Source organism: Poeciliopsis prolifica, unplaced genomic scaffold, assembly GCF_027474105.1.
Source record: "Poeciliopsis prolifica strain line A6 unplaced genomic scaffold, Auburn_PproV2 SCAFFOLD006, whole genome shotgun sequence".
Classification (NCBI taxonomy): domain Eukaryota; kingdom Metazoa; phylum Chordata; class Actinopteri; order Cyprinodontiformes; family Poeciliidae; genus Poeciliopsis; species Poeciliopsis prolifica.
In genome coordinates, this window is record NW_026562381.1 from 702,444 (window position 1) to 729,638 (window position 27,195).

Genomic DNA, 27,195 nt, shown 5'->3' on the forward strand with positions numbered 1-27,195 from the left:
TATGCTATACAAGAAAAAGTGGAATAGTTTCTTCCTTTGTCACAATGAAAGCTGCTAAGAATCCAAATACAGATAAATGAATGCGGGAGGACGGTGAACGCAACCTACAATTTCCAAAAAGGATTTGTAAATTCAGATTTGCACGCAATTCATTCAAACACATCCTTAGCAAGAGCTTCAATTCTGGATACACTTTATCATCTCTGACACGGGACCAGATAGTATTTTGCAAGCTGAGTCAAGGAGAGAACAGATCATTCAGTTGTTATTCAGGTTTATTCTATTTCTCTATCTAAAATTATATCACGGCTGCAGAGATCCATTGAGTTTTGATTGTGATTCTTCATCCTAGATTAAAAGTTTCAAATGTTCAGTGATATCTGATGTGAATATTTGCACTGATGATATTTTATCTCTGGTGTTTTTTATTTTTTTTATTTTGTTATATTAATGAGCTCTCTAGTTCTCTTTGTAGATTTAATGTTGTGTTTTGTACCTATAGGGACTTAATGCTGGTCATGGCTCATTATTTCACTTTCTTCCTGACATGAGGAGGCAATTTATCACATTTGACAGCTTGTTACTACCTTTCGTAAACAAAGTTTTCTGTTGACCAGTCATTTGCTTTTCTGTTATCCATTCTTTATTCAGTAATGTTTTACAAATCCACAGCTGGTTCACAAAACACTTTCCAGTCTCGCTCACCGGTATTTATTGTCAGTATTCAGCATGCGTACCAAGAGAGGGAAGTACATTTCTTGATCTTTGAGGAAAAACTGCTTCAGTTTTGTGCATGGAAACATCTACAAACAAATTTAAACAGGGTCATTGTAAAGAAAACAAATTGGTTCAGTTTTAGGGTTTTACTAAAAATGATAAAAATGTTCTGTTCCCTTCATTCACTGTAAAATGATGAACATAGAATAGTTTGGAATAGTTTGGTTATCTGAGACAGGTTCTTTAAGATTGCTCATGTTTTTATGTCTTTTTAATGTTTTTGAGTTGAGACAACCCTGCATACCTCACAGCAACAAAATGACAAAACTGGATTTCATGGAGGTGCTCCCACTAATCCAGGGGTCAGGGGTCAGCGACCCGCGGCTACAGAGCCACATGCGGCTCTTTAGCGCTGCCCTAGTGGCTCTAATTTAATTTTATATACTTTACGTTTTCAAAAGGCTGTAATTTTATTATACTCCATTTGTTGTTTTTTTTATCACACGCTTAACGGTGATTATTTACAAAGAGCGATCGTCGTTATGCAAACTGCATTTGGGGGCAGATTTTCCGAGTTAAACATAAAGCACCATCGTACAACAGAGGAGTCACGTGGTGCGTCATTCCTTCCAGGATGCACTGCAGGGAAAATAAACATTTAATCATGAATACTACTTATATATATATACACTTAGTCGTTTTGATAATACGCTAATATAAACACCCAGAGCCTGTTTTGCCTTCTTTATAAGCCTTATATAAGGCTTTTACTTTTTTTGCGGTTCCAAACAGATTTGTTTTTTGGGTCCAATATGGCTCTTTCAACATGTTGGGTTGCCAACCTCTGCACTAATCACTGTCAATTAGTTAATGCATTTTATTAATTGGACTGCCTAATACTTTTTATTGTCCTCTTTTGCAAAATGCTTTTTAACTGAAAGGTGTCTTACTATATGAAGTTATGTCTCTGCAAATTCAAACACTAACAGAAATTGTAAACATCAGATTATCTGCTACTAATTTTAATCTGCTTTGTAGCCTTTTATTCATGCTTTTATTTCTCACACATGCTCTCGTACAAACAAAGTTGCACGGGAAGATGGAGTGATATGGAAACCCTCAGTGGCAGTATACCATTTATTAAACTCTTCTGGGCTGAAAAATAGTGAATATTAAAGCATTTTGTTGGCTCTCCACTTCTCTAAAAATACCCTTCTGATCTTTTGTTAATGGAAACTGCCAGCCTATATTAACAAGTTATAAATGTGTGAGCTGCAGTGTAAAATCAGACTTATCTGAACATCAGCTTGAAACATGACTGTCAAATAACAGAGAAAATGTGTTGAAAATGTAACAGAAATTGGTGACTAGGGATGTCATAACGGATTTGTAAAAATGTCACTCTGGGCTGCATGGTGGAGGTGTGGATGGCATGAGAAAGTTTGGCTTGGAAACCTGGCCTGTTTCTTTCTGAATGGAGTTTGCTTGTTAAACATATGATTTGTCTCCGGGTACTCTGGCAGTCCAAAAACACAATCACACACACATTAAATATTAGTGGGCATGTGCCTGGTTGTTTGTCCATTGTCTCTTTATGTTGTACTGCGATGAACCATTCAGTTAGCGCTGGAGATAAGCGAGACTACAGTGAATGATTTCTACTTTTAAGAAGCAATAAAGACTATTTTTGCAAAACTATTCAGGGATTAATGATGCGAAACTTTTCCTGTTGAGTTCAACAGCTGAACTTCTCACCCCCAGCAGGAAAAGATTTCCTTTTTTCTTTGCTTTCTCACTTGGACCATTTCGCCTCTCCAAACAGCATCTTGCATTTCTAATAGGACTGCTTTCATGTTGGTGACATAGTGAGAATATCTTCTGTGTAGTCTTTCTTCTTTGTAGCAAAACTGTCCAGCTCATTCTAAGACATATTATGGTCCCTACAGCAGATTCTCGGTGGGACCTGGAGTTTCTTCATATTAGTAGATGCTGAAAATCTCTGAAGAGAAGATGCCCAATTCAACTAACAGCGGCTTAACAGCTGGAGTGGCGGGCACCAATGAACTTTAGGCATCAGCTCCTTCATGTTCTTTATACAAAGCAGTCACTGGATCCAACTCACCAGCAGATTATAGTCAGTGGATAAGGTGACCTGATATAAGGTACACTTATGAAAAGCAGTTATTCCCGATGTTAAGCTACAAAGTTATCTGCAATAGGTTTTTCAGTACACTCTATAAGTGTGTTTATTGGTCCTTTGTTTGAAGGATTCATTTAGTAAGATGTTCTCTGCTGATATTTAATTAGCCTGACCTTTTGCTTCCCCTGCATTCCTTTTTATTTGAGCGTTGCCACCAGACTGCCGGTTAGAATGTGCAACTAATTTCTTTCCATCCATTTTATGGCAAGTTTAAAACTGTCACAGCCTCGTTAGTGAGCGAATGTACCGGGTTACAAAAGCAAAGCTGGATCAAAGGTGAAACACAACTGCATATGGATGCAAGAAAATTTCTACTTTCAACACAATATTATGGGTGACTGTGTCAATATGAGCCTGGAAAAATATCTTGTTATTAAAAAAACACCCTGGTTAGAGTGCTCAACCTTATTCATTGTGAGGAAACTTAAGTCCTTTCTTCTTGAAGATTTAAAATTTGTTTTTATGACTGATGTGATGCCGACACCCCCACCCCCCGACACACACACACCTTCAGAGACCTTCTGCCCCACAATGCCATTAAATTACATTGAAATAATACAGTTTAGAGGTGCTCAAACTTTTATGATTTTCCACAGTACCAGTTATGAAAAGTTTGTTCTTTTAAACAGAAACAGACGCCATATATCTGTTTCATGCCATGTTTATTATTTATAGGCTCAATCACACACAAACTAAAAGAAAACAAGGCAAAATTATTTTGTAATACTTACAGTGGTAAACAAGCATAAACTTTAAGATCTGCAAACTGCTCAGTGGGGATTTCATGCATCTTCTCACTTATTATATCACATCCTTTAGATGCCTAATTGGACTGAAATTTTTAAGACCTGTAGGCAACAATAATACCTAAAACTACTTGTGCACCATTCCTGAATCATTTTTTGCTTCCTTTCACCTCCTTTATTCAGCCAGAAGAGGCCACCTGGAGGACATGACCTTATGTTTCTCAGCAGAAATTATAATTCCTCTTGCAGCCCTCAACGTGATGTAAAAGAAAAATGATTCGTAAGACTGTACTACATTCTTTCATGGCTTTGTAATTCAGTTCTGACGCTCATATTCCCATTGCTGGAGATGTAGCTCAAATTGCTAAAAAATGTATCAGAATCGATGGTGGTTCGGACTGAAAGAAGTGGTGGGTTCTGCTTACTAAAACGTTATTTTTGCTAACCTTTGAAGCTCTAATTATAACAACTATGGCATCAATATCAGATATCTTGGATCTTGAAAAAAGCAACTCCTAAACATGTACAAGTGAAATATAATCAAGGATTAAATAAGACTACGCATAGAGAAAAAAACAAACCTACAATGAAAAGTAAATTAGTAACTGAAATAGTAAAAAAACAAAAAACAAAAACAATCAAACAAACACTAGGGATTTTTTTCCCAACAGTTTCAGTGAGTTTATCATATCTTGTAGTTTGTCCTTGAATTTTACAGATAAGAAGTGGGGAAAGATAGCTTACTTTTCAATTTTAATACTTCCCTGTAATGATTGTGCAATTCAATAGCCTTTCAAGTTACATTTCTTTTTCAGGGTCAAATTATGTGCAAAGATTGATCCACTTCTAACTTTTATGTAATGGCAGAGCCACAAGGGAGTGTTGTGTGGGCTGTGGTTATGCTTGTTGATTAATCTCCCGTATAATAAAACTTGCAGGTGAAAGGAGGAAAGTTTTACATGCATTTTTTCTCGATCGTATTTAAAGTTGACTACACCTAAATTTGAAAATATTTTATTTGGAATATTAAAAAATATATATCTTAAAAATGACCAAAGCAAATAATTTTTTATGGTACCGTTCAGGCTGTTAAATTTAATAACTTGTAGCAAAAAAGATAGAACATAAACAGCCACTTAAAAATAAAAGCATGTGTATAATCATCCAACTACTTGATGAATTCGGAGTTGATAACCGAAACATCAACACAGATGTTGAATTATATTAAACTGAAAGTTTACAAAACAACTAATTAAATTATCATTCATCTGGAAAAATTAATTTAGAGGAAGTTAAAGTTAGCTAAACAAAAAATGAGCTCAGCTCACATTAGAGAGGTGTCATGCTGATCTGTGTCCACTGCTAAAAAAAACCAACAAATGCATCTGAACATCAGAACTGGAGCATGAAGCACAGTGGCTTACCCTCAGCTGCATAACCATTTTCCCATTCTCATTACGCTCAATATTCTTTGCACTAAACAATAATTACTCCACCCATGAACTTTCGTTGACTTTGAGGCACAACTCTTTTCAAATCGCTCTGTTTTGAACACTCGAGTGTCATGATTTTTATTAATCCACTGTGAATAACAACTCTGTGCCGTCGCTCATGTGAACTAATTTGCACTGCAATCTTTAATCTTGTGACTGAGCTTTGACATCTGCAGAGAACGTAACAAACGGATGTTTCCAGGCTTGTGCCACGGTGATAACCGGGGCACCGCGCGCTGTGGCTTGATGACAGAATTATGCTCCTGTTTCTCTGACTCTGAACTCCAACTACCACCCCAGGCTGTTCCAATGCAGCCTTAACTAATCTTTAGCACTCTCATCAATTCTGGTCTAGTGAGCTGAAATCCATATTTGTGTGAAATATAATATCCTTCTGTTTATGATTTAATTCATTTATCTGTCCGTATCCCACTGTGTTTAATCTGAAGAAAGTGGATCAGCAGTTTCTCCAACCTCTCGTTGCTGTCACAATGTCACAACAGAATAAAATCTTCCACCCACACACTTTACAAAGTTTTGTGCTTTGAGTTCATCTCAGAAAAAAGTTCTTGCTTTTGATTTGAGAAACCTAATCTCCTCTATGGACGAGTATAAATCTTGAGCAGTCAAGTTCAAATGGGCCAATCTTAGACTAAACTTCTTGAAGACACTAAATCATACATTTTCAGATGTACTTTGATCTGGTACAGCAACAAACTAATAACTCCATGAAGAAGAAACTATCTCTTCAAAAGTAAGAAAGGGGATGAAGTTACACATCAGGCTCAATGCAAGTTTTTCTCTTAAAGTCAATGAAAGTGATCAATTGCTCATATTCTAGGGCAATGTTGTCTACCATAATTCTTGTGAAGCAACATATTTTTAATTATTCTCTTTTGTGCAATAGTTTCTTCTTTCTTGTTACCATTTTTGTCTGTTCCCCTTCTCAAAAATATTCTGTCAGTCAAAGCAGAGAAGAAATGTTATTCTTCAAAGTACTTTTATGCATAATTTGGTGTTTTTTCCAGAATATATTTTTTTCTTCGTAGCAAAAGTTGTACAGTGTATCTCAGATAAGGCACCTCTGACAAAGTTTGATGGATATATAATTGGCTTCCCAAGAAACTAACCACTATTTTCAAAACTTAAAGTGTTGCATTTAATCTTGTAGTACACATTTTCCCTACTTTTCAGCAACTTTATATTTGACCAGTGTGAACAGCAGCAATACCAGTTCAAATGCTAGGATTTTTTATTTTTCATAGCTAATTGTTTTTATGTAGCTAAACATAAGAAACTATTTTGGAGATCATCAAAATTGCTTAAAATAATGTTTGACTGAGTTTAAGTAAACTTTCATGCTCCAAAACAATATATTTTATGCATCATAAGTAGTATTTGCCACCATTACTGATTGTGACTAAATTTGCAAGAAAAAATGACTTGTAAATTTAATTGTGCATGCCTGAAAATGTGTTAAAGTGAAATAGATATTATGAAAAAAAGACCCTAAACACATTAAGTCCATAACAATCCTTCAATTTGTGTGTGTGAAGTGGAGGAAAATAAACGCTTTTCATCCATTCTCATAACTTCATACTTCAGCAATTTCAGTTTCTAAATCTTGAACGGTAGACTGATTAGCATTGAAATTGAACATAATTGTATGTAAGATTTGTTTTCTATTTGCTCTCCTGAAAGCGATGGATCACTAACTGAAGCTTTCCGACAGAGGAAGCTGCAGCGGTAGTTTGTGATCACCCTGAGGAACTGACCTTTACCCCCATGTGAGATGAATCTAACAGAGCCTCCTCTCACCTAGCCATCCTCACAGACTTCACTTGAAGCCGCTCTGTATTCAGGCCATCGTTTTCACTTCTAAGATCTGGTATCAGCGCTGACTGCCGCCTGTCAGTCTGTGAAACAGAGCCAGCAGGCTTTCTGATAGAGGAGAGAAGATACTGACAGCAAAAGATTGCTTTAATGTGGCTGCTTGGATGGGACTGCAGCTTCATCCTCAAATAAAGGCAACTGAAAACTTTTACAAATATTGCAAAAGTACAGTAATTACTGGACAGCTGTACTTGTAGTTGGTACAAGTATTAATTGAAAAAGCTGCAGCTTTCCAGTGCATAAATGTTGTTTTGATGTAGCCCAGAGAAGTGTGTGCACGTTTTTTGTGTGTCAAGCATTTTGTCAGCTTGGTGTGGCACCACATGGTTTTCTCAGCATTGCCTCACACCCCACCGATCTTCCTCCAGAAACAAAGGCCACAGGGAAATCTCTGCATCTGGCTTCTTACCGAGTCAGACTACTGTCTAATACTATACACTGAAAATGTAATTAGAAGGTTAGGGGAGATGATGATTTATGTTTTCAATTTGCTACAAGCACATATAGGGAATGTTTTCTCCTTTTACTCACCATATAAATCAAGTAATCTATCTGATGTACAGTGCCTTTAAAAAGCATTTGGCCCCTTACATCAGATAACCCAAATAAATACAAAAGATACTTTTGTTCACAAAAAAATTTCAAAGGTTGTTTATACACCTGTTCTGTTCAGTCCTTTTAAAGGGGACCTACTATGCAAAATTTACATTTTGCAAATTTTTATACTTTCTTTTGGGATCTTAAATGCTTCTAAAAACATCCAAAGCACTTAAAAAAAAACATCCAGCTGTTTTCTGGCAGTTTTTTTGGTGTCAAAAACGTTGACTTAATGAGTCACATTTAAGGGGCAATGAGCCGTTACCCAGCTACCCCGGGTGAGCCCAGCCCATCACCTAACAACCCATGCAGAGCTCCGGCACATTTGGTCAGCTGGTTTTACTGCTGAGTACAATGGCTGTTGGAAAAGACAAGTGTTGTGTTGTGGACTTACCACCCAGAAACCACTTGTTGCTTTCTTTTTGGTTGTGCAGAACTTTCTACTAATGCTTCTTAAAGAAGCTGCAGTTGTATAGATGCACATCTGTTTGGAGCCATTTTCACATGCTTGTGTGAACGCTGAGTTGGGGGGCATGGCCAGCTGCAGCATGATTTTGTGCAAAAATTGTGAGAAATATATTTTGTACCTATCCTGTTAAAGGAGGCATAATAGGTCACCTTTAAAAAGAAAATCCATTTACTTGTCTCCCTCAGAGACATTTGGAACCATTTATCCAACTCTAACAAAAACTGACAGAATGTCCAAGGTTATAGTACTAAAATGGGAGACAGCCATTTTATATAATTTGTAATTGATAATATTTCCTATGACTATGTATTAAAAGCTTCAATAGACAACTGTCCTTTTGTGCATCCTTTTAAACAGTAATACTGCTTTGCTATTTTTCATTCTTGGCTTTAAAGAGTGAAGTTTGAAGTGGCCAAGAACCTCCATGCCCTCACTAAGTGCCTACTCAGCAATGTGGGAAGATCTACTTGAACCTGACTTATGTAAAATGCTTCAAAATGCTCACAGCGTTGGCAGCTTTGCTTGCATTTCACACAATTTTTAGAGTTATGTATTTTTATTTTATGCCATAAAAAAAATACTGCGAACTCCAAGTTTAATCTAAACCTTCACAGTGAGTAAAAGAAAATTAAAAAAATGTTCTGACTCAGAGATTTTGTAGAAGTTAAAGAACAAATCTTATTTTGACATCTGTACTATAGTTTTGGGGGAGCTGAAGGATTTTCTTTTTGCAAGGTTTAAGCTTAAATTCATAAAGAAAAAAACAGTATTCTAGGTGAAATGAATTACATTCAGTTATATTATTAAAAATTATTGAGAAGTTAATTTATTTCACCAACTATTTACTAATTGAAACACAATATATAATATACCGTAAAAACTTGACAACTAACGTTTTCAAGTTTGGGTGTGTTAATTTTGATGATATTCCACATAGTCAACCAAAACCTTTAAGATTATAATATATCAGATTAATAAAACAGCTTAATACAAAACTGTGGCTTAGTGAAAAGTGTGTTTAATACCCGATTAAATGTTATTTTCAGAAAGTACATTGAAACAAATGATAAAATTTATTGTATTTTACTGTATTTTTCCCCAATTTGGATCATATTGGAAGCCCGTGCTAAGCAGCTGAGATTGTATAAACACACTGCCATGCCTTTGGCATAAATGTACCCAACATGGCACTTTAAAGTTAATAAAGCTTTCACATATTCAAAGCTCTTATCACCCCATTGACACTAAAAGAAAAGAAAAACCAAAGAAAACCAAACCTCTGATTATTATTCAAGACAATGAAGTTAGTCCAATGAGTCTGACAGGCTGTTATCAACCTAAACAAACAAACCAGACAGTTCTGAAGAGGGCAAACATCCAGTTTAATGTTTAGTTACTTAGCATTACCATTCTTCAGCTTGCAGTGTGTTTTCTTTTGTGTGTGTGTGCGTGTGTCCATGTCCACAGCTCTTAGGATGGAATTGAGAGTTTATTGCCATTAAATCTAAAAATTAATCAGTAAACTGTCATCCCTCATTTGGGGGAGAATGTCACAAGCCATTTCACCCCTGCAACGTCAAAGTTAATTGATGAAGCTGAAGAAAGAGAAAGAAAATGAGCGAGGGCGTAGTACTGTAATGCATAGACAATCCGGCAATCTTGTTGTTTTGGCATTTTGTGCATGCATTTTTCCCCACCTTTATTTCAATTAACTTTAATATAAATTTAAGAGTAGCTTCAATTTCTAATAGCTATTTTTTTTCTAAAAATTATGAAAAACATTCAATTTATATAATTATATTTATTACATAACTTCTCTTGGGCTAGTGTAGAGTGGAGTCAGATATTATCTTGGACAGAATGTGAATAATTGATTGTGATAACACAAGTCTTGGTGTATCAAAGCACAGCTCAAACGCCCACTGCCCCACATGGAGATCCTGCACTCTACATGACCTATATTTTGGACATGCAACAAAGAGGAAGGAGGTTGCAGGCATAACCACTGGCCTGTTTCGCTCGATCAAGCTGCTGGCACCAACCAGCAGCATCATCACAGAGCCACCATGGAGTTGGTTCTTCCAGGGGGTTTCTGAGGCAGACCCGTTAAAGAGACACCCTGCCACTGCTTTCACAAAGACTTTTTTTGGCACATTTTTTCTGCCAGTTTTTTTTTTTTTTTGGAGAAAAAGCAGCTGAAATTGTAATGTTAATTTCTGTGGGGTTTTTGGTTGTTTGTTTTCACTTCTGCAAACATACATTCGACATTAAATCACACTAAACTTGGGCCATTTGTAAGTTGAAATATTTTTTTTATATATTTGAATATCAGAACTAATAAATAGGAAGAGAGAACTTTTTCATTTTAGTATTTGTTAAAACTGTATTACACAAGAAAGTAATGTGTTTTTGGTGTTGCCATGAAATGTACCAGTATTTGTGCTTCTATTTCACTCAGATATTGTGAGTTGCCCAAACAGAAGTGACCAAAGTAATGGCGTCATCCTCAAGGTTTTCCTAAATTGCAGAGTAATTTGGGAAAACCCAAATTTCAGAGGAGGTAAATGTGTAAATGTGAAGAAAGAGAAAGGGATGAAAATTGTCAGGAGAGCAGAAAAAGGAACCAGACTACCATAATAAAAGAGGAACTAATGTCCAAGAAAAAAACTAAATACTAAACCTCTAAATCAAACACAAGACTTGAAGTATTGCAAAATAAGATAACATTTTATATAAGAGTCGTTTCTCCAGCCTGGTTTGACACATTTTCAGTTGTTTTGAGTTTTTAATTGCTGCTCAGAATATTATTGTGAAGACAAAACACGCAGCTGCTTTGCTTGAAGGGCATGGTTTTTGTCTCTCATTTTGAAGAGTGACTAAAAATTACCCTCCCTGTAAATTCATAATTATACTTCAGTGAAACAGGAAAGAATGGATTGCACAGTAAAAGCTTTTAGATATACTAATCAAATTAAAAAGGTAAAAAGAAGTTTGTTTCACACTTTAATAGGTGTGGAGTGCACTGCCTGTTGACACTGTCATTCAAGAAACATTAAAATTAAGCACCAGCAATTAGATCCATATCATTGCTAGAGTCCTATTAGAGAAACCCGTGCAGATTAAATTGAGATTATCCAAAATTATAATCGACTCAATTAGCAGTTGACTTTCCATGAAAGGACAGAAAAACCTTTATATAGGATCATATCATTCCCTTTTAAAAGCACAAAGAAAACCAAGCCCTTAAAATAATAACCCAATTTAAACTTAATTCAGGGCTTAAATAAATTGAAAAAAAAAAAAGATCTAAAATAATTTTCATCCAATCGTTACAGAGGTAAACTCCAAAAAGCTGAGAATGAAGGAAATGAAAGAAAGAGGAACAATTAAAAAGTTTTGAAAGTGGCAGACTTTCAATGCATTTAAAGTTTACTATTTATAGTGGAAAAAACAGGAGTCAAGAAAGTAATCTCAAGGTTCATTACTTTGTGAATCTGAGAATTTTATGTAATATAAACTTTCATTACGCCTGAAAGCTCTGTGCCACTCACAAGTTAAAAATCAATAAAAACGGCCTGAGAATGTATATCTTTTTGAACGTAAAACATTTAATGTGTGTCAGTGAACACCTTGAGTCAAAAGACTCCCCAAGTTTGTTTATAGTGAGACTCATACAGTGCTGACGCCTTTCAATGCATCCCGAGCTGACAAGTTTGGATAGTGTCAACCCCCAAATCACAGATTATGTCCCAGTAAACAAGTCTGTGACAGCACAAAGCTGATGGCAGGTAAAAAATGGCCTGATGTTTTCATCCTCGGAGATGTGGAAAACCCGCAGGCGAGACAGACTGGCTGGCTGAGATTTCCTACGAGGCCTGAGCCCAGGAGACAACTCGGGCACCGCTCCATTTGCTTTGTGCACTTTTTTTTCCAGGGTGATGTCTTATTCACAAGAGCCTCTTGGGGTGCTGGACACGCATTGCATGTCTTGCAGTTTTTCCAAAGAACAAAGGCAGGCGGTTATGGTAATTCTTTAGCCTGTTAGGGGAAAAAAAAAAACAAGTGCAGGAGGACGACAAACTAATCCTGTTTGACATACACTCTCGTCCTTTTATTTTTTACTTTCTCAACAACTATAGAGAGAAAAGCAAACATAGTTTTTTTGAGTTTAGCTCATTAAAAAGAAATATATTGCATGAATCAATGCCTGCTATCACAAATTGACAGCTTAGCACAATAAAAAGGCATTTCCAGCCGTCATCCTGACTTGTTAGGATCTTGATTTGAGGCTGTTGCTGAGAGAACATATCGAAGAGATGGTCACGCATCATTAGTAAAGTGTGGGTGAAGTCATGCTTTCAAAACCAAGCCAACCTTGAAAGTTATGACCCTGAAAAAAGCCATATATTACCAAAATATATTTTTCTCAACTGCGACAAACCCCCACATCTCAATACGCCCTCTCAATGTGACGTCATGAAAGCTTCAAATTATTGACTGTCTGACCTTGAAATCACCACTGAGCAAAGCACATAATTAAATTTTACTGCTGTCTCAAGGTGATTTTGTTCGTGCTTGTGAAATTTCCTTTGTTATTTGACATTGTAGATGTAACACGAAGGTTTAATTTCACATTGGATACATCTTAAAATGTTCTAATACAAAAGACCTACATCCTCATGATAACATTTTATTTCATTTTTTTGTGTCAGTGCAAAACATCAATTGATGTCTGTGACTCATTTTATTAAATAAGAGATTACCCATTCTCTGCGAATCTTCCAGCATGGTTTTTAACCAAAGATAATTAGCAATACCAATAACCTTTACTTCCTGAATGTTTCAGAGCAAAATTGAGGCGATAAAACATTACTGGAGCTCCCATCTGAGAATCTTAACTTTCCTTTTATCCACAACACGTGTACAATTATATTTAAGTGACTACATGGAGACACAATTACATTTTGGGGGAAAATGAAGATGAAATGCGAGAGTTTGAGTAGTGTGACCATGACTTTGGAGATCATTTTGATCAGATCTTGGTACTCAAACACAATTTTTTTGCTGAAATCAAATTTTTTTGCATCGTTGATCATGCTACTAATAACGTCCAACTGAAATCAGATTTCTGTTTTAGGGGTTTACGACAACTAAAAATAAATAATGGATGCAACTATCTATGGACCGACTTTAAAGTTGAGCAATGGAAACAGACAGTACTGTCAAAAGATCATAAGACGAAGGAAGCTAATAAAAAAGAAAACACCCACATTTATTCAGTGTATTAAAATCAAAATGAGTTAAACACAGATGATGTTGAAAATAGCAAGACTTTCACTACCAGATTATGTCTATCGACATTAGGTTAACATGTGAAGAAAGGCACAGAGAGAGGAAAGGTATGCATCAAATGGCTTGGGGTCGAAGTCTAACCCTCTTCATCTGGTGCCACAGAGTTTTATTTGTGAACCTCTGGGGTTTATAAACGTATCATTTCTGGTTGCAACATGATCAATTATGTAAAAGTTCAAAGGTTATAAGAAATAATGTAATAAGACCCTGTGTGCATTAGGGGAATGCTGTCATAAATAATACTCAGCCAACATTGCATTCTGATATTCTTTGAGAGCAGATCCCATTTTTCTTGCTCAAATGATGAGCAGTGTGCTAAAAATGAGAGAGAATACCAAATGCCTTAGGATTTCGCCAAAATTACTCCACAAGACTTCTGCGGGAATTATTTTAAGAAACCTCACTCGGTGAAAGCTGGGTTATTTAAAAAAAAATAAAATAAAATCCTTCACTTCAACTTAGAGCATCCTTAGGGATTAGCAACAACACGTCTCCAAGTTCACACTGATGTGTTCTCCTTCAGCAAACTTTTTATAAACTTAAGCATATTATAGTTTGATACTGCTTCACCAGCCAAGGACAACAAGTCATCCCGCTAATGTGGGGAGAAAAGAGTGTGCCAGTGAGGCAGAGGTCAGAGCGGGGATTTGTGGAAATACATGATCTGCAGTGTTTTACCCTTGAAGCAGCTTGGCACTCTATAGAAAGAGTCAAATATTCACCACTTATACTAAAGAGTCTCAGATAATGCCCACCTACAGGATGTCCAACTAGCAATCAGCAGAGCACTCATGAAACGTCTCAAAGCTTTATGCTTTCTTTCTATACACTTCTGTGAAGTGTGAGATTTAAGGTGAATGTAAAATGTGACTCTTTGCGTAGAAAGGACGTACACATTTTGACCGCCCTCCTTTGACACCACTGAAGGAGGAGAAACCCTCTCGACCAACATGTTATCGGACAAACACAGCTATAATCCCTCTTCAACACCACTCCCAGCCCCCTTTAACCACACGATGCATTCTGCTTTGCTGCTCATGCGTAACTTCGGCTGAGGTAAAATACAGGATGTGGAACAATTTGTTGTTTAGGATTTTATTTTCTGACAGGAGCAAGTCCTCTGTTTCCTCTGTGCGAGTGAGCAGAATGTTGAAAAGTGGCATGTTTGAGGGATCACGGTTTTTACATGAGTCACAGAGGCTTTTTTTTATAGCTCTCACTGGGTTTACTAGACTGCAATTCCTGTCATAATTTAATATCCCTAGCACAAGCAGATAGAAAATAAAACTTTTTTACCAAAGAGCTAAGACGTTTTTACAAACATATATTTGGATTTATGACAAAACCAAAACAGTAAACTAACCCTAACTTGAGCTAGTCTAATACATACAAGCTGCTGTATTAATCACTTTTTTCTCTTTCAATTTAGCTCTGACCGCACAAAATGTGTAACACTTTATTTACCATGTGAGCATAAGACTGACATGACACTGTCATTAACATGAACATGAAGAAGTCTATAAATGTTTACAACTGTTGTCATGAAGAGTCATTCGGTAAATAGTGACACTTTTAAGGCAATTTTTAATAGAACTTTGCACTAAAAGGGTCCTTGTCGACCGAATAATGCAAAGTTTACACTTTTAATGGACATTTAATGCAATGTATAGTGCAAATGAAACGTTATCGGATAATCTTTTGGATAAACCAAGGGTGTTATGCAAATATCAACTTGTTTGAGCTTCTGTTGTGTTGTAATGTTATTCCCTCATCAAAAACAAACTTGTAATGTTGAGCTTAAACAATCAATTTGATAAATCGTGATGAATTGATTGCTGAAGTAGTCGTCAACCAATTCAGTTAAAGATTAATCATTTATTGAAACAACAATATTCTCAGAAATGAAATTAAGCAAAAACTATACAAAACAATATATACATTTAGCATTTAATACCATGGAAAATGACTAATATGTATTACATACATATTACGTATGTAGAGGCGTCAAATTTAATAAACTAACAAATTCTTACTTGGTGATTGATAAACAGCTGGGATAGTTAAACTTTAAAGTAATTTAAAGTTTCTAATTTGTTTCATAAGTTTAAAATTACGGAGGAAATTGCTACGTTTCTGTCACCACTTGCCTCCAACATTTGGCAAATAAACCACGGAGATAGAAAATTACTTACTGATTATTGAGCAGTCATTCACTGGCTCGGTTGATGGTGTTTTTATCCAGTTAGAGCAGACCTCCTGTTGACTACAAGTCAAATTTTCTTCTCATCCAACTGTTTATTGGCTTTCAGAGCGAACATTTTTTCTGCCTTCTGAAAGTGAAGTTTCATCAACATGGGCCCTTTGGGGAGAAATAATGACATGATGGAGAGTTTCATAATGGTTCCCCACTTCTGGCCTCTAATTGTAGGTTGTGAACCTCAGAGCTAAAGTGCTGCTCTAGTCAATCAGTGGCCATTTTAATCTGCAAGCGCCAGAGAACAAGAGTGGAGAGGTCAATTTAATTGCATTACCTTTCTACTGTGTCACATATTTTGTATCCTGGATATAGAGGAGGCTTACCAAGTGATACATTGTTTTGGTTTTACACAAAGTTGTACTTCTGCATAAATGCATCATACATATTCATCACAAGAACCACCTACCCCTGGCTTTCTATATGTTTTTTTTCCTTTTAGTATTTTTTGGGGGTTGCACAACTTGCAAAAAATTTATCATGAGAAATGTAGTCTGCACAGTTAAATTAAAATACTCCACATTACTGCAGTGGCGGCACAAATAGAATAAAAATATCCTTTATTGTCCCTTAGTGGGAAAATTCAGGTGTACCAACAGCAAAATGAAGAGGAAATGGAAGCATGCAGATTAAAGGTAAATAATTCAAACAGAAAATTAGAAGAGAATGTAGAGTAGAAGAAAGTTTACAAGATAAAAAACACTGTAAGGGTTTTAAAAAATAGCATATTCAGATTCAAAGAAATGTGTTAGAGGAGAATAATTTAGAAAATTTACAAAATGTGATTGTATTTAGAAACTCTGAACATTTAAGCCATGCACAGCTCTGTTCCTCCTTCATTCATTGAAACATTCCTACTTTTTGAGCACGAGCAAAAAGTTCAAAAATAAGCAGAAACAACAAATGGCTTGTACTTTTATTCCAGAGGACTCTAATGTGCTTTACACTACTTTCAGTCAATTATCCATTCAAGAACACAGTAACTCAGTGATCACTGTGTGGCTACTACATTGTAGCCACAGCTGCCCTGACCACCATAAATTCGGGCAGCAAAGTTAGCTTTTATGCTTTTAATACCTTCTGTCAAGAAAGTTAAAAAGTATTTTAAGGTTAAGAAATGATTCTCTATAACTTAACTTACAGATTGTTATACTATTTGTAAGTAATGGTAAGAAATTCTGACAAATGTTGCTTACGTTAATACTTGGCATTTGTTTTAACTATTCCTGTTTTAACTATTCCTGGCAAAGACTGGATGCATTGGTCTGAACACAATGCTACCGTCAAAGACACAGAGACACAAAGACAGGACAAACAGGAAACAATTTTAAAACATGTTCTAAAACAACTTTATCCAACGTGAAAGACAAATTTCCTTCTTTACCAGCTTGATTTATTCTCTGTGACTGGAAAAAGCCACGCCTCATGAGAGAAAGAGACCAACGTCCATGACCAAAAATAATGTGAAATGGGCTAAATAAAGCCAGACAAGGCCAATTCAAAGTGTTAAGGCCGATTTTGTCTGCTGGATACATAGAAATTAAATGTCTGCATTTCCTTGTTTCTTTTCATCTTATCGTGAGAGAAGGGATCCTAATCCTTCTCATCATACCAACCATCGTAGTCTAATTTCTCATTAGTGCTGGGGAGGTAGCAGATCTAATGTGGGGTTTATCAGAGCTCTTTAACTCTAATTGAGATCTGAGATAAAACCAAAACAATGAAGTTTAATCCTCCCAAAGGAGAACTATAAAATTTAGTGATCTTCTTAAACTGATTCAGGCAAAAATAAATTATTTTAAACATTGGAGTTATACATTTTAATCATATAACTTGGGTATTTGTAAGTACCTTTGCACCAATTTTCCGTTTTGTGCTCATTACTGTTTTAATATGCGTCGATGTGATCTCCAAGCAAATGCACGTCATTTACAACGCAGCATGTCAGAGCTTTCTGTTATAATAGCAGCAGCTTGTGGAAAGAACATATATAGACAATACAATGCATTTTTCCCAACAAAGGATTTACCTGTGTGTAAGAAAATATAAATCTAAGCTTATATGTAGAAAATCAAGGGAGAGAAACAACTCCCTTCAGGTAACTGAATCAGAAACTATGGACTGACAAATGATAGTAAGAAAACCAGACAGTATTTATGTAGAACAAAGATAATCACTGATCAGGTGCAGGTGAGGTAATTACAGCAACCTAGGAACAGGTGTGCAGGAGGTTTCAGAGAGCAGAATGAAGAGAAGAAAAAGAATCATATAAATGCAGAACATGTGATAAGTAAGAAAAAAACATGAAATTAAAACACACAGACCATCATGTTGAAAGGACTTAGTATGTGTGTGTGTGTGTGAGTGTTAAAGTATATGTTTTATATAGTTGTTCTTAAGGTTAGCAGATATATAGGATAAAAAAAAATGTCTGAATTACATTCATTCATGACATATCTTGGAAGTGAGTGTGTGTTGTAGGATTAATGGTGTGAAATTCACAGTCTCCTGCTGCATCAGGATTGGGAACATCACTTTTGAAAATGTTAGAGGAAGACAATATTGGAGAATAATTTTATCTTTGTAGGTCGTTGAAGGAAAAGAGAAACAGTATGATGAAAATTTTGCCACACAAAATAGCAAAACTGGGTGACGGATTACGTGCTAAGAAACTACTTCACCCTTTTTTTTAGAAATATGGGTCTGAAATACCTAAAAAGAACAGCCTGAGCTTGATTATTTTACATTGAATTGAGAGAAATTACATTATGGGATGTTCAAATAGCTTTCTGGGGATTTTTCTTTCCTCCCTTTGATGGAACCCAACTTGAAAAAGCAACATTTAGAGAAATCAAATCTTTACTAAAATATTTCACACTGTGTACAGCTAATTTAAAATGCAGTTTGTGATTTGTAAAACTGTAAAGGTGCAAAATCTATTTGTGAAAAAATTGGGATGCTTAGCTTTCTGTAAAATATTTGTAATATTTTGTCTTGTCAAATTATGAGCTTGTGTTTTCTTTCATCCTTAAATATAAGTAAATAAAATCAATTTGCTGGTATTTGACACTTGAGAAGGTTATTTTTTCAAAGCAGTAAATGACAAAAAGCAGGACAAGAATGTTCTCCGTGGTTTTGGAAACTAACATGATGTAAGTCAGCTGCCGTGTGTTAAGATCAACTGTAGGTTCACAAAAATGTCTGTTCATGTACGAAAAGTAAAGGAAAATCATATTTGGCAGAAAACAATCACTCATGGTTCTTAGCCTGAAATGTCAGCCTAAGACCAAACAGCACCCTGTCATCTCCACTACAAAACCAATCACTAATATTTTGTAAATGAAGCAAAGGGCCGATCTGTGTCAGGCACTTTGATCATTAAGATAATTCTTGGAGTAAATAGGTTTAGCTTCCTTTTTACTAAATCCTTTTTGCTGCAAAACCAAGAATGTAGGTTAGTTTAAATGAAAGATGCAATGACTTATTTTGAGTACAAACTCTTACAATGCAAAATTAAAGGACTTTTGATAAATATAAATGAGCAGACGACACGATAAGGTTAACTGTTTTTTAAGAAAGTGGAGACAATTAGATCTTGCACATTTCCTCAGTGGATTTTAAAGCTAAGAAGCAGAAACAGACCAAGTTGTTCTTTATCTTTTGATGAATCTTCTTCGTGTCTCTCATCGTCATAGTTCATTGATAAGTACACCAGGGCTGCTCGTAGCTGTGCTGGCTGTGGAGAGCAAACCGTCTGTTCGACTCCCCTCGTCCTACTTGGCTCATTTTTTAGTCATTAACTCACGTAAACATCCCATCTGCTCCTCTTCTACACTTTCCTTGTTCACGCAATCCTTGCTGTGTATCAACAGAGTGTGTGGGGAGTTTCCTGCATTTTAGTAAAAAATGTCTGAGTGCAACTCAAGGAGAAATCACTGAGTGGTATTCCTGTTTTCTCTGACAAAAACAACATAATAGACATTCTGTTTAAAGCTTTAGTTGTTTTAGATATGCAAAGGTTTGCACGTTGAAAATAAATGTTTTGTTTTTTTTTTAAATACAAGCCGGTGAACATGTTTCCCCCCCCCCTTTTTTTGCACAACTCTGAATAGTATGAGTAGTTCAAAACAAATATTCTGCAAAGCGGCTCTTTTTATGTTTATTTGCCTCCAGATATCACGTTACAGAGCAGATGCTACTACACCAGCTGGGACAACCATCTACATTTAATTAAACCCAAAAAAATTTTACACATTGGCTGAATTGTGTTTACTTCCTTCCAGGATGTTTTCTGTGAGAAACTATGTTTTTCTCTGCGGTTTAGCAGGTGTTTCAGAGGCTCTTCACAGGAATTTAGGGCTGTGGGCTATGCTGTGTATAGATTTAACATTTCAGGCACATACTCTATTTTTAATTTACGAACAGACTTATTTTGATGTGCTAGAAGTCCAGAAGGAATTTAAGTTTCAGCAAGCAAACAATATTTTGCTCATTAAAGCTGGATAAAACAAAAATGTTTTTCTCTCACAACACAAAAGCTTCATTATAGATGGAGGAAGGAAGAAATCTTCTTCAATCTCTAAGTGAAAGCTGCTGGCAAAAAAGATTTTCTGGTTCTTTCGCAAGAAGAACTACAGATGCACTGATTTCTGATCTCCAGTTTTTGTGAAGCTTTGACCTGCTCATATTGTCAATATTGTAGCCGATTCAGATTTTTCTTTGAGATATTTAATCTATCATATGGGATGGAAAAAAAACTTGAGTGACGTAGAGTTGGAATTTATCGTATATCTTCAAAATAAAAGCACTATTAAAATCAAGCTTATTTCAGCTGTTTTTAAATCAAGACACTCTAAAAAGTGTTTTTATCTGTAAGTACTTTGCTCGTTTAGTCCATTTGTGTTACTGATGATCTCTAAAGATCTCTGCAATATAATTGAGGCAATCCTGTCCGAGGCGATATTTCATGAAAATATGATGACGTTGGGTTTATAATCAGTGGGAAAGCATTTAAAATATTTAGAGTTAAGAGGAAAAGCCTTCCCCAGGACAACGTTTCTCTGAAGGGAGCATCAGGCTCAGGAGTTCCCAGCTCAATGGGACGATAAACCCATTTCAGATGTGAAACGTGATCTTTTGCTGGCTAGAGGCAAGGACAGCCTGCCTGTTGAGATTATCTGTCTCTCGTTCCAAGGCAAATCACTGCTTCACTCTGCAATTCACCAATGAAGAGATACATATCTGATAACCAGGAAGCGTGGAAGCATTTCCACAATTTATCCTTCTTCTGTTGTGAAGTTCACATACTTATGAAATGAGTAAAAATGAAAGTTTTGGACCGGTACTATTTTTTATTAAGCACCCCACACTGCAGGAGGATGTGCAACTTGAGTAATTTAATTTTATGTAAAGGTGCAAAATTTCAAATGTAACCACATGTGGCCCATTCAAGTGCTTTTCAGCTAATGCTAAATCACTAAAGTATAAATTATATCTTCCCTTGAAATACTACAAACCTCAATAACCAGTTTAATCTTGACAATATACAGGATCTGTGATGTCCTTATGTTTACACTTATATCGTTTTCACTGCTGTCCAGGGGAAAAAAGACACGTGAAGAAACAGAACATTACAGTAAAAAGTATTCACTTTCTTCAAATTAAGAATCCTTAACAGTTGATAACCAAAACTTCAACTTTATTTATTTAATGTTAAAGCAGAAAACTTCAGTTTAAAGTCAAAACTGATAGATATTTGGAACCATATTTTAAAAAAAGGGAAATTGATGCTGCCACCACCTGTTTGGTGTCCTTTGGTGAACCAGTTTCTGCCCCACTTTTAAAATAATTTTGAAGAAACGCCCAAGCTCTGTAATGGTCACATTTTCTTCATTTATTGATAACTGTCACCTTGAGACAATGTATTTATGCGTTATGTAAAAATACACTATTGGTACAATCATATTTTCATGCCTAAAAGCCACTTTATTTAATGTTGAGTGAGGAAAAAGTGACTATACCAGGAAATTACAGATAATTTAACGTGTTAACACTTTTCTGCTCTATAATAATTCTAAAATATTCTTAAAGTGCCTCAAATTTTTGATTGAACCTACGATTCTCCTCCAAAAAATCAACCGAGTGGCCGAAAAAACTAAGGAAGTCAGACAGATTCAGCTTTTCCCGTTCAGCTGGCACTGAATTTAAACCGACATGAAGTGCAAGGTGCAACACTGTCTCTTTGTACACACACACACAGATTGATGCATGCAGTCTGCATTCGCAACCCTTTCAGACTGCATACTTTAACTTTGATGCAACCTGTAATATTCATTGCATTCTTTGTCCCCGTTTCCTCCTGTTGACAGGCAAGCAACATTTCTACGTCCTTCCAGTCTGCGAGCTCTGCTTTGTGCATTCAGAAATGGCAGAGAGCTTCTTATTTTGGATCTCTTCTTCCGCCTCCAGTTGCTCACATTGTCTCCGTTTCCCAGCCTGTGCCACATTTCTCCATCTCCAAGCCCCATTCTAACTGCTGCCTGCAGCAAAACATGCCAAACTCTCAGCTTTGTCTTCGCATACATCTCGGCACGGTTCTTTCTCAACCTTTTCCCATTCCCCATCTCTGTCTGATTCTGCCTCTTTTACACCTGCCCTCGTTCCTTAATCTTTCCTCTTTTCCTGCTTGCCTCAATGTGGCTTCCTCCACCCCCTCATGTAGTGAGCAGGAAGGCCAGTAAGAGAGCATATAATTTCTCAGAGGAGGTGCTGTCAGTTGACTGCCTCTCCAGGCTGAGAGCTGCTCCCCTCGCCCCTGGGTTCACAGAGTCACGGCTCTGTTCCGCTCCGGGATTATGCAGATCTTAATTCCCTTCCGTTCACACCTGAGGGTGGCAGGGCATGAAATAAGGAAAGTGTTCAGTGTGAACAAAAAAGTTTTTTGGCACTGAGTGGGGAAAAGAAAGAAGCTACGGAAGTTTGGAAAGCAGGAAAGGAGAATAAGCTAAGACAAGTGAAAATTAATGATGAAAAGAAAATCAAGATATATTTCTGCTTCTGGAACCAGAAATACTGAACGCACCTTGACTGATGCATTCTCTTATTGCCTCCAGAAGCAAAGCCACACTGATCCCAACCTGTAAGCAATGTTTGCAGCTGTGTAACAAAATTTAATTCAAGCACAACAGGTTGATAAATGCACCAGTTGCACACATATAGAGAAAAACATAAATGGCCAAGGTTCAACTTTTATCTGCAGGATTTTCTGAAAAAAAGAAGTACTGCTAATCATATTAGATTGTCCAAAAGAGAGTAAAGCACTTTGCTGCAATGAGACAGTCACCTAACAAAAAAAACCTTTTCAACTAGTTTAGCTAGAAGGAGGTATTGATCTTAAGCCATTCCTGAAGCCCTGTCTCTAGCTGTTGCCTCTTCACAATCTGCAGTCATCACTAATGTTTGTCTACCTTTTAAACCATACACTTTGTTCTTCCACTAAGCCATTTATTACTATACTTAGATGCAGCGCTCTTTGACTGGCAAATTTTTGTACTAAAACCTCCTAGTGGACTGTATTATTACCGATCCACAATAAAAACAAAACCACAAAAGCCCCATCATTGGTTTGTTTGCAAATGCATTTTAGCAAAAGTATCCACAGATCCTGTGTAGAAGAGTGCTGTGCAACATCCTCACCAAATTATTTGCAAAATATTCTGCTGATCAATGTCTTATTTAGTTTATTCAGTGCTTTTCCAATGTGTGCTGTCTTTTGTATATCACTTACCCGATCTTGAACTATAGTGTTTGTGAAAATATTATCAACGTACAGACAAAGAAAAAATTAATCTTCGGACATGTTGACCGGTCTGCTTCTCCACTAACCTGGCAAAATATATCAACCTTAAAGAAAACATTTGAAAACCATTAACTGCAAATTGTTGACAAGTTGCACAGACATTTTTATCAATGTTATATAAGAGATTATCACTGATTGGCTGGCTGCTGTAGCGCATTCTTTCGAGGATTTTGATTGGTTTATGAAGGTGTAGCATTAAGAATGTTATCTAATTCAAACCAGAGGTAAAGATAATTTCTTTCAGAATATTTTCAGATGTTTTCCCATTTTTTTGAAGATTTCCAGTGTTCCAGGGACATTCCTTATAAATACATGACAATCCCAAATAATCTTCTGATAAATTCAGTTGGTTTATTGTATTTTTGTGAGCAGAATGGCTGTCCAAACCTCATGGCAGAAAATGTTTTGCATTTTCCAAAAACTCGTAGTCTATTTTGTAATTATTGCAACAAAAAGATTCAAATCTGAGGCACGAGAGAAAATTCTGTGATTCAGAAATGTCCTGCCTGAGACTCGCTCATGTCTCCCAGTTTGGCAGGCATAGCTAAAACTAATAGGTTTTTGTGAACACTGGTACATCCAATTTCTATGCACCACAAATCTGGAACAAACTTCCAGAAAATGTCAAAACAGCTGAAACACTGAGTTCTTTGAAATCAAGGCTAAAACCCCACTTGTTTTGAGTTGCTTTTGAGCCGCAATCACTAGAATATCTATCAATATATTCGGTGTGTATTGATTATTTTTATGATGACATCGACAAACTGTAATGTAGGTTTCTTAATTGCTGATTGTAAGATGTTTTTATGACTTATTTTTATGTTTTTATGCTGTTAAGCACTTTGAACTACCTTGTTGCTGAAATGTGCTATGCAGTTAAACTTGATTGATTGACAAATGGTATGGGGATCAATTTTCAAATTTAATTCATTAAATAAATTGTCTTTACATTATTGAGACACAATTATCAAGACAAGTTAAATTTAAATTTGGGTTTAAAGTTCATTAATCTTCAGATCTTGTACCCCAGTTTGACTTTCTGTCTTGCAAAGCTCTTTATGTATCCCAATATTTTGGGTCTGTGCATGTTTTAGTAATTGGATGTTCTCATGAGAAACAAAAAAACAAAAGTGGTATTGTGATTTCTCTTTTTAAAAAGTGAAAATATTAAATTGAAATACAAAATATCTTTACATTTTTTTAAAAGTCAAAGGCATGTAGGAATGAAAGAAACATGAAAAGACTGAACTTCTTTTCATGTTTCAAATTGATAAAGAATAAGACAGGCATAGCTTATAGTTAGAAATATTTTTGGGATATTTCTAAGCAGGCACCTGATTCTGCAACCATTACACATTGAGACTGTAGGAGGCACTGTTTCTTCTGTGCACCCTAAAGGTGTCATTATTTTTTGCCACATGAAAGTGCATATAGGCAAAATTATCCACCCATTGTTTATACCACCTTATTCTCACCCCAAGTCCATCACATGGAACACAATCATACACTCCTAATGGTAATATTGGACAGAATTACTGTAACATTATGGACTGTGGGAGGAAGCCGGAGTACCCGAAGAGAACCCACGCATGCACAGGGAGACAATCTATTGCAGAAAGATTTCATACAGGCTCGGATTGAAACCCAGGACTTTGTTGCTGCAAAGCAACAACAGCACAGAACAGCCCTGAACATCAGCATAGTAAAAGCTACATAAAGAAATAAAAAAATATGTTTGAAGAGTTAGATAAAAAAATCTGTTCTTACCGCCATCTCTCTCTCTCTCTCTCTCTCTCTCTCTCTCTCTCTCTCTCTCTTTCTATATATATATACATATATATATATATATATAGATATATATATATATATATATATATATATATGGGCAGTGACGTCATTGTTATTCAAGCATACACTTTGCCAGACTTATGTTATTTTAAGAAAATACATTAAAGTTTTTGTTTATCCGTTTTTTATTGTACACACACAAAAGAAAAATAATATTTGTATTTTTAAACAAAAACAGCACTTTTTAAATTTTACTTTATTTTATTCTGTCGGAAGTAATTGTTTTGCCAGTTAACATATTACTCAACCATAATAAGTAATATTATATCTAAGTTTCTTTACGCTTCGAATAAGTGGATTTTTGAAGCTGTGTGATTTCTGTGTGCGTAAAAACCTGGGAGAAAGAAAATGCGCTCAACATGGTTCCAGGTTATCAAAATAATAAACCTAAATTCGGTTTTTCCTCTTGGTATCTTATTGAATCCACGAATGATCTCTGTTTATAAGTTATAACATTTTTAATAGCGCACAATTAATGTCCAAAAAAGTTTGTGCCAATCAAATCCCCCCATCACCCCCCCCCCCTCCAAAAAAGGAAGAAAACTCGCATCGCTTAAAAATGCTGAATCTTCTTACCTGATGAAGCCTCCTTGGAAGACGCAAAAAGACAAGACATACAAAATCCGAAAGACTTGTGGGAGCATCCTCTAGCTCAGAATCTCTCCTTGTCCCCGCTGAATAACTTGGAAAAATAAGAAATTAAAAAAAATAATAATAAAACAAAAATCAGCAAATCCACAGAACCACCTGTGAGACCCGTCTAAAGGAAGAAGGCATCGTCTCTCAGCTGGATCCAGATTCGTCTTTGGGGAAACTTCTCCCCCTTCCACACAACCAGGGGGGTCTTCCACGCATCCACGCAGCGGCTGAACGGGAGCTGGTCAGTCTGTTACAGTGTTGCTGCTGATGTTAAAGGGGAGTGTCGGCTCGCCACTGCCTGTATGAATGTGTTTTAACATTGCTTGGTTTCCCTTGTCTCCGTATTTCCCTCCCTCGCTCCAAAAAAATTAAACGTGGAGAAGATTTAAAGGAACAGACCCGCATTTCTCCTCCCGCCCCCCTGTTTTTATTAAGCCTGATTCGTTTTTTAATTACGGTTAATACTGAGGAATAGTTGGGGTGAGATTATTCGCTGTTTTGCTGATTTGAATCTAAGATAATGAAAAAAATAAAAAACAGTAGTGGTTGTAGATTATGTTGAAATTTGTTTTTGTGAATCAAGACTTGCTTTAACTGCTTGATGACTTTTAAGGATATCCTCTTAAAAAATCTACACTCACTGGCCACTTTATTAGGTACACACCCATCCATCAGTTCTCTGGTGATTCTGAATTGATAAGTGTGGAGACAATGGATGGATGGGTGGATGTAATTGCTTTGAGAAGATGGTGGCCCACTTTTTTCTTGGCTATAGCCTTTTGGCTCGGCTAATCTGAATTCATGCAAACATGCAGATGCAAAGGCAGTTCACTGAAACCTTTTAAATGAATCTCTAGATGAGTCATCAGTAAAATATTTACTGATTCTTTTTTGTGTCGAATTTTGTTTCAGAATTCAGGTGAAATGAAAAAGTAGCATTGAAATTGCATCCATCACTACAAAAGCTGCTGTTGAAATCACTTCATTTTTTGTCAGGGCTTTCTGACCTCTCATTCTGGTAAGATTAGAGTTAAAATTATGCATGTGAAGCATTTTCCAGCCTGATGACCGACCCAGACCGACCCAGACCAACATATGTCAGGTTTACAGTGGACATTGTTGCGTTTCT

General features: G+C 36.2%; 1 protein-coding gene across 2 annotated transcripts in view; it reads right to left on the minus strand.

Annotated features, from left to right (window-relative positions):
- The window catches only part of LOC129360811 (glycine receptor subunit alpha-4-like), a 47,199-nt gene extending 20,848 nt beyond the window's left edge, over window positions 1-26,351 (minus strand). For both annotated transcript variants that reach the window (XM_055031246.1, XM_055031245.1), the window contains exon 1: window positions 26,004-26,351. In XM_055031246.1, coding sequence (XP_054887221.1) covers window positions 26,004-26,071 — 68 coding nt within the window. In that variant the 5' untranslated portion in view covers window positions 26,072-26,351. The remainder of the gene's footprint in view (window positions 1-26,003) is intronic.
- Window positions 26,352-27,195: the final 844 nt, after the last annotated feature.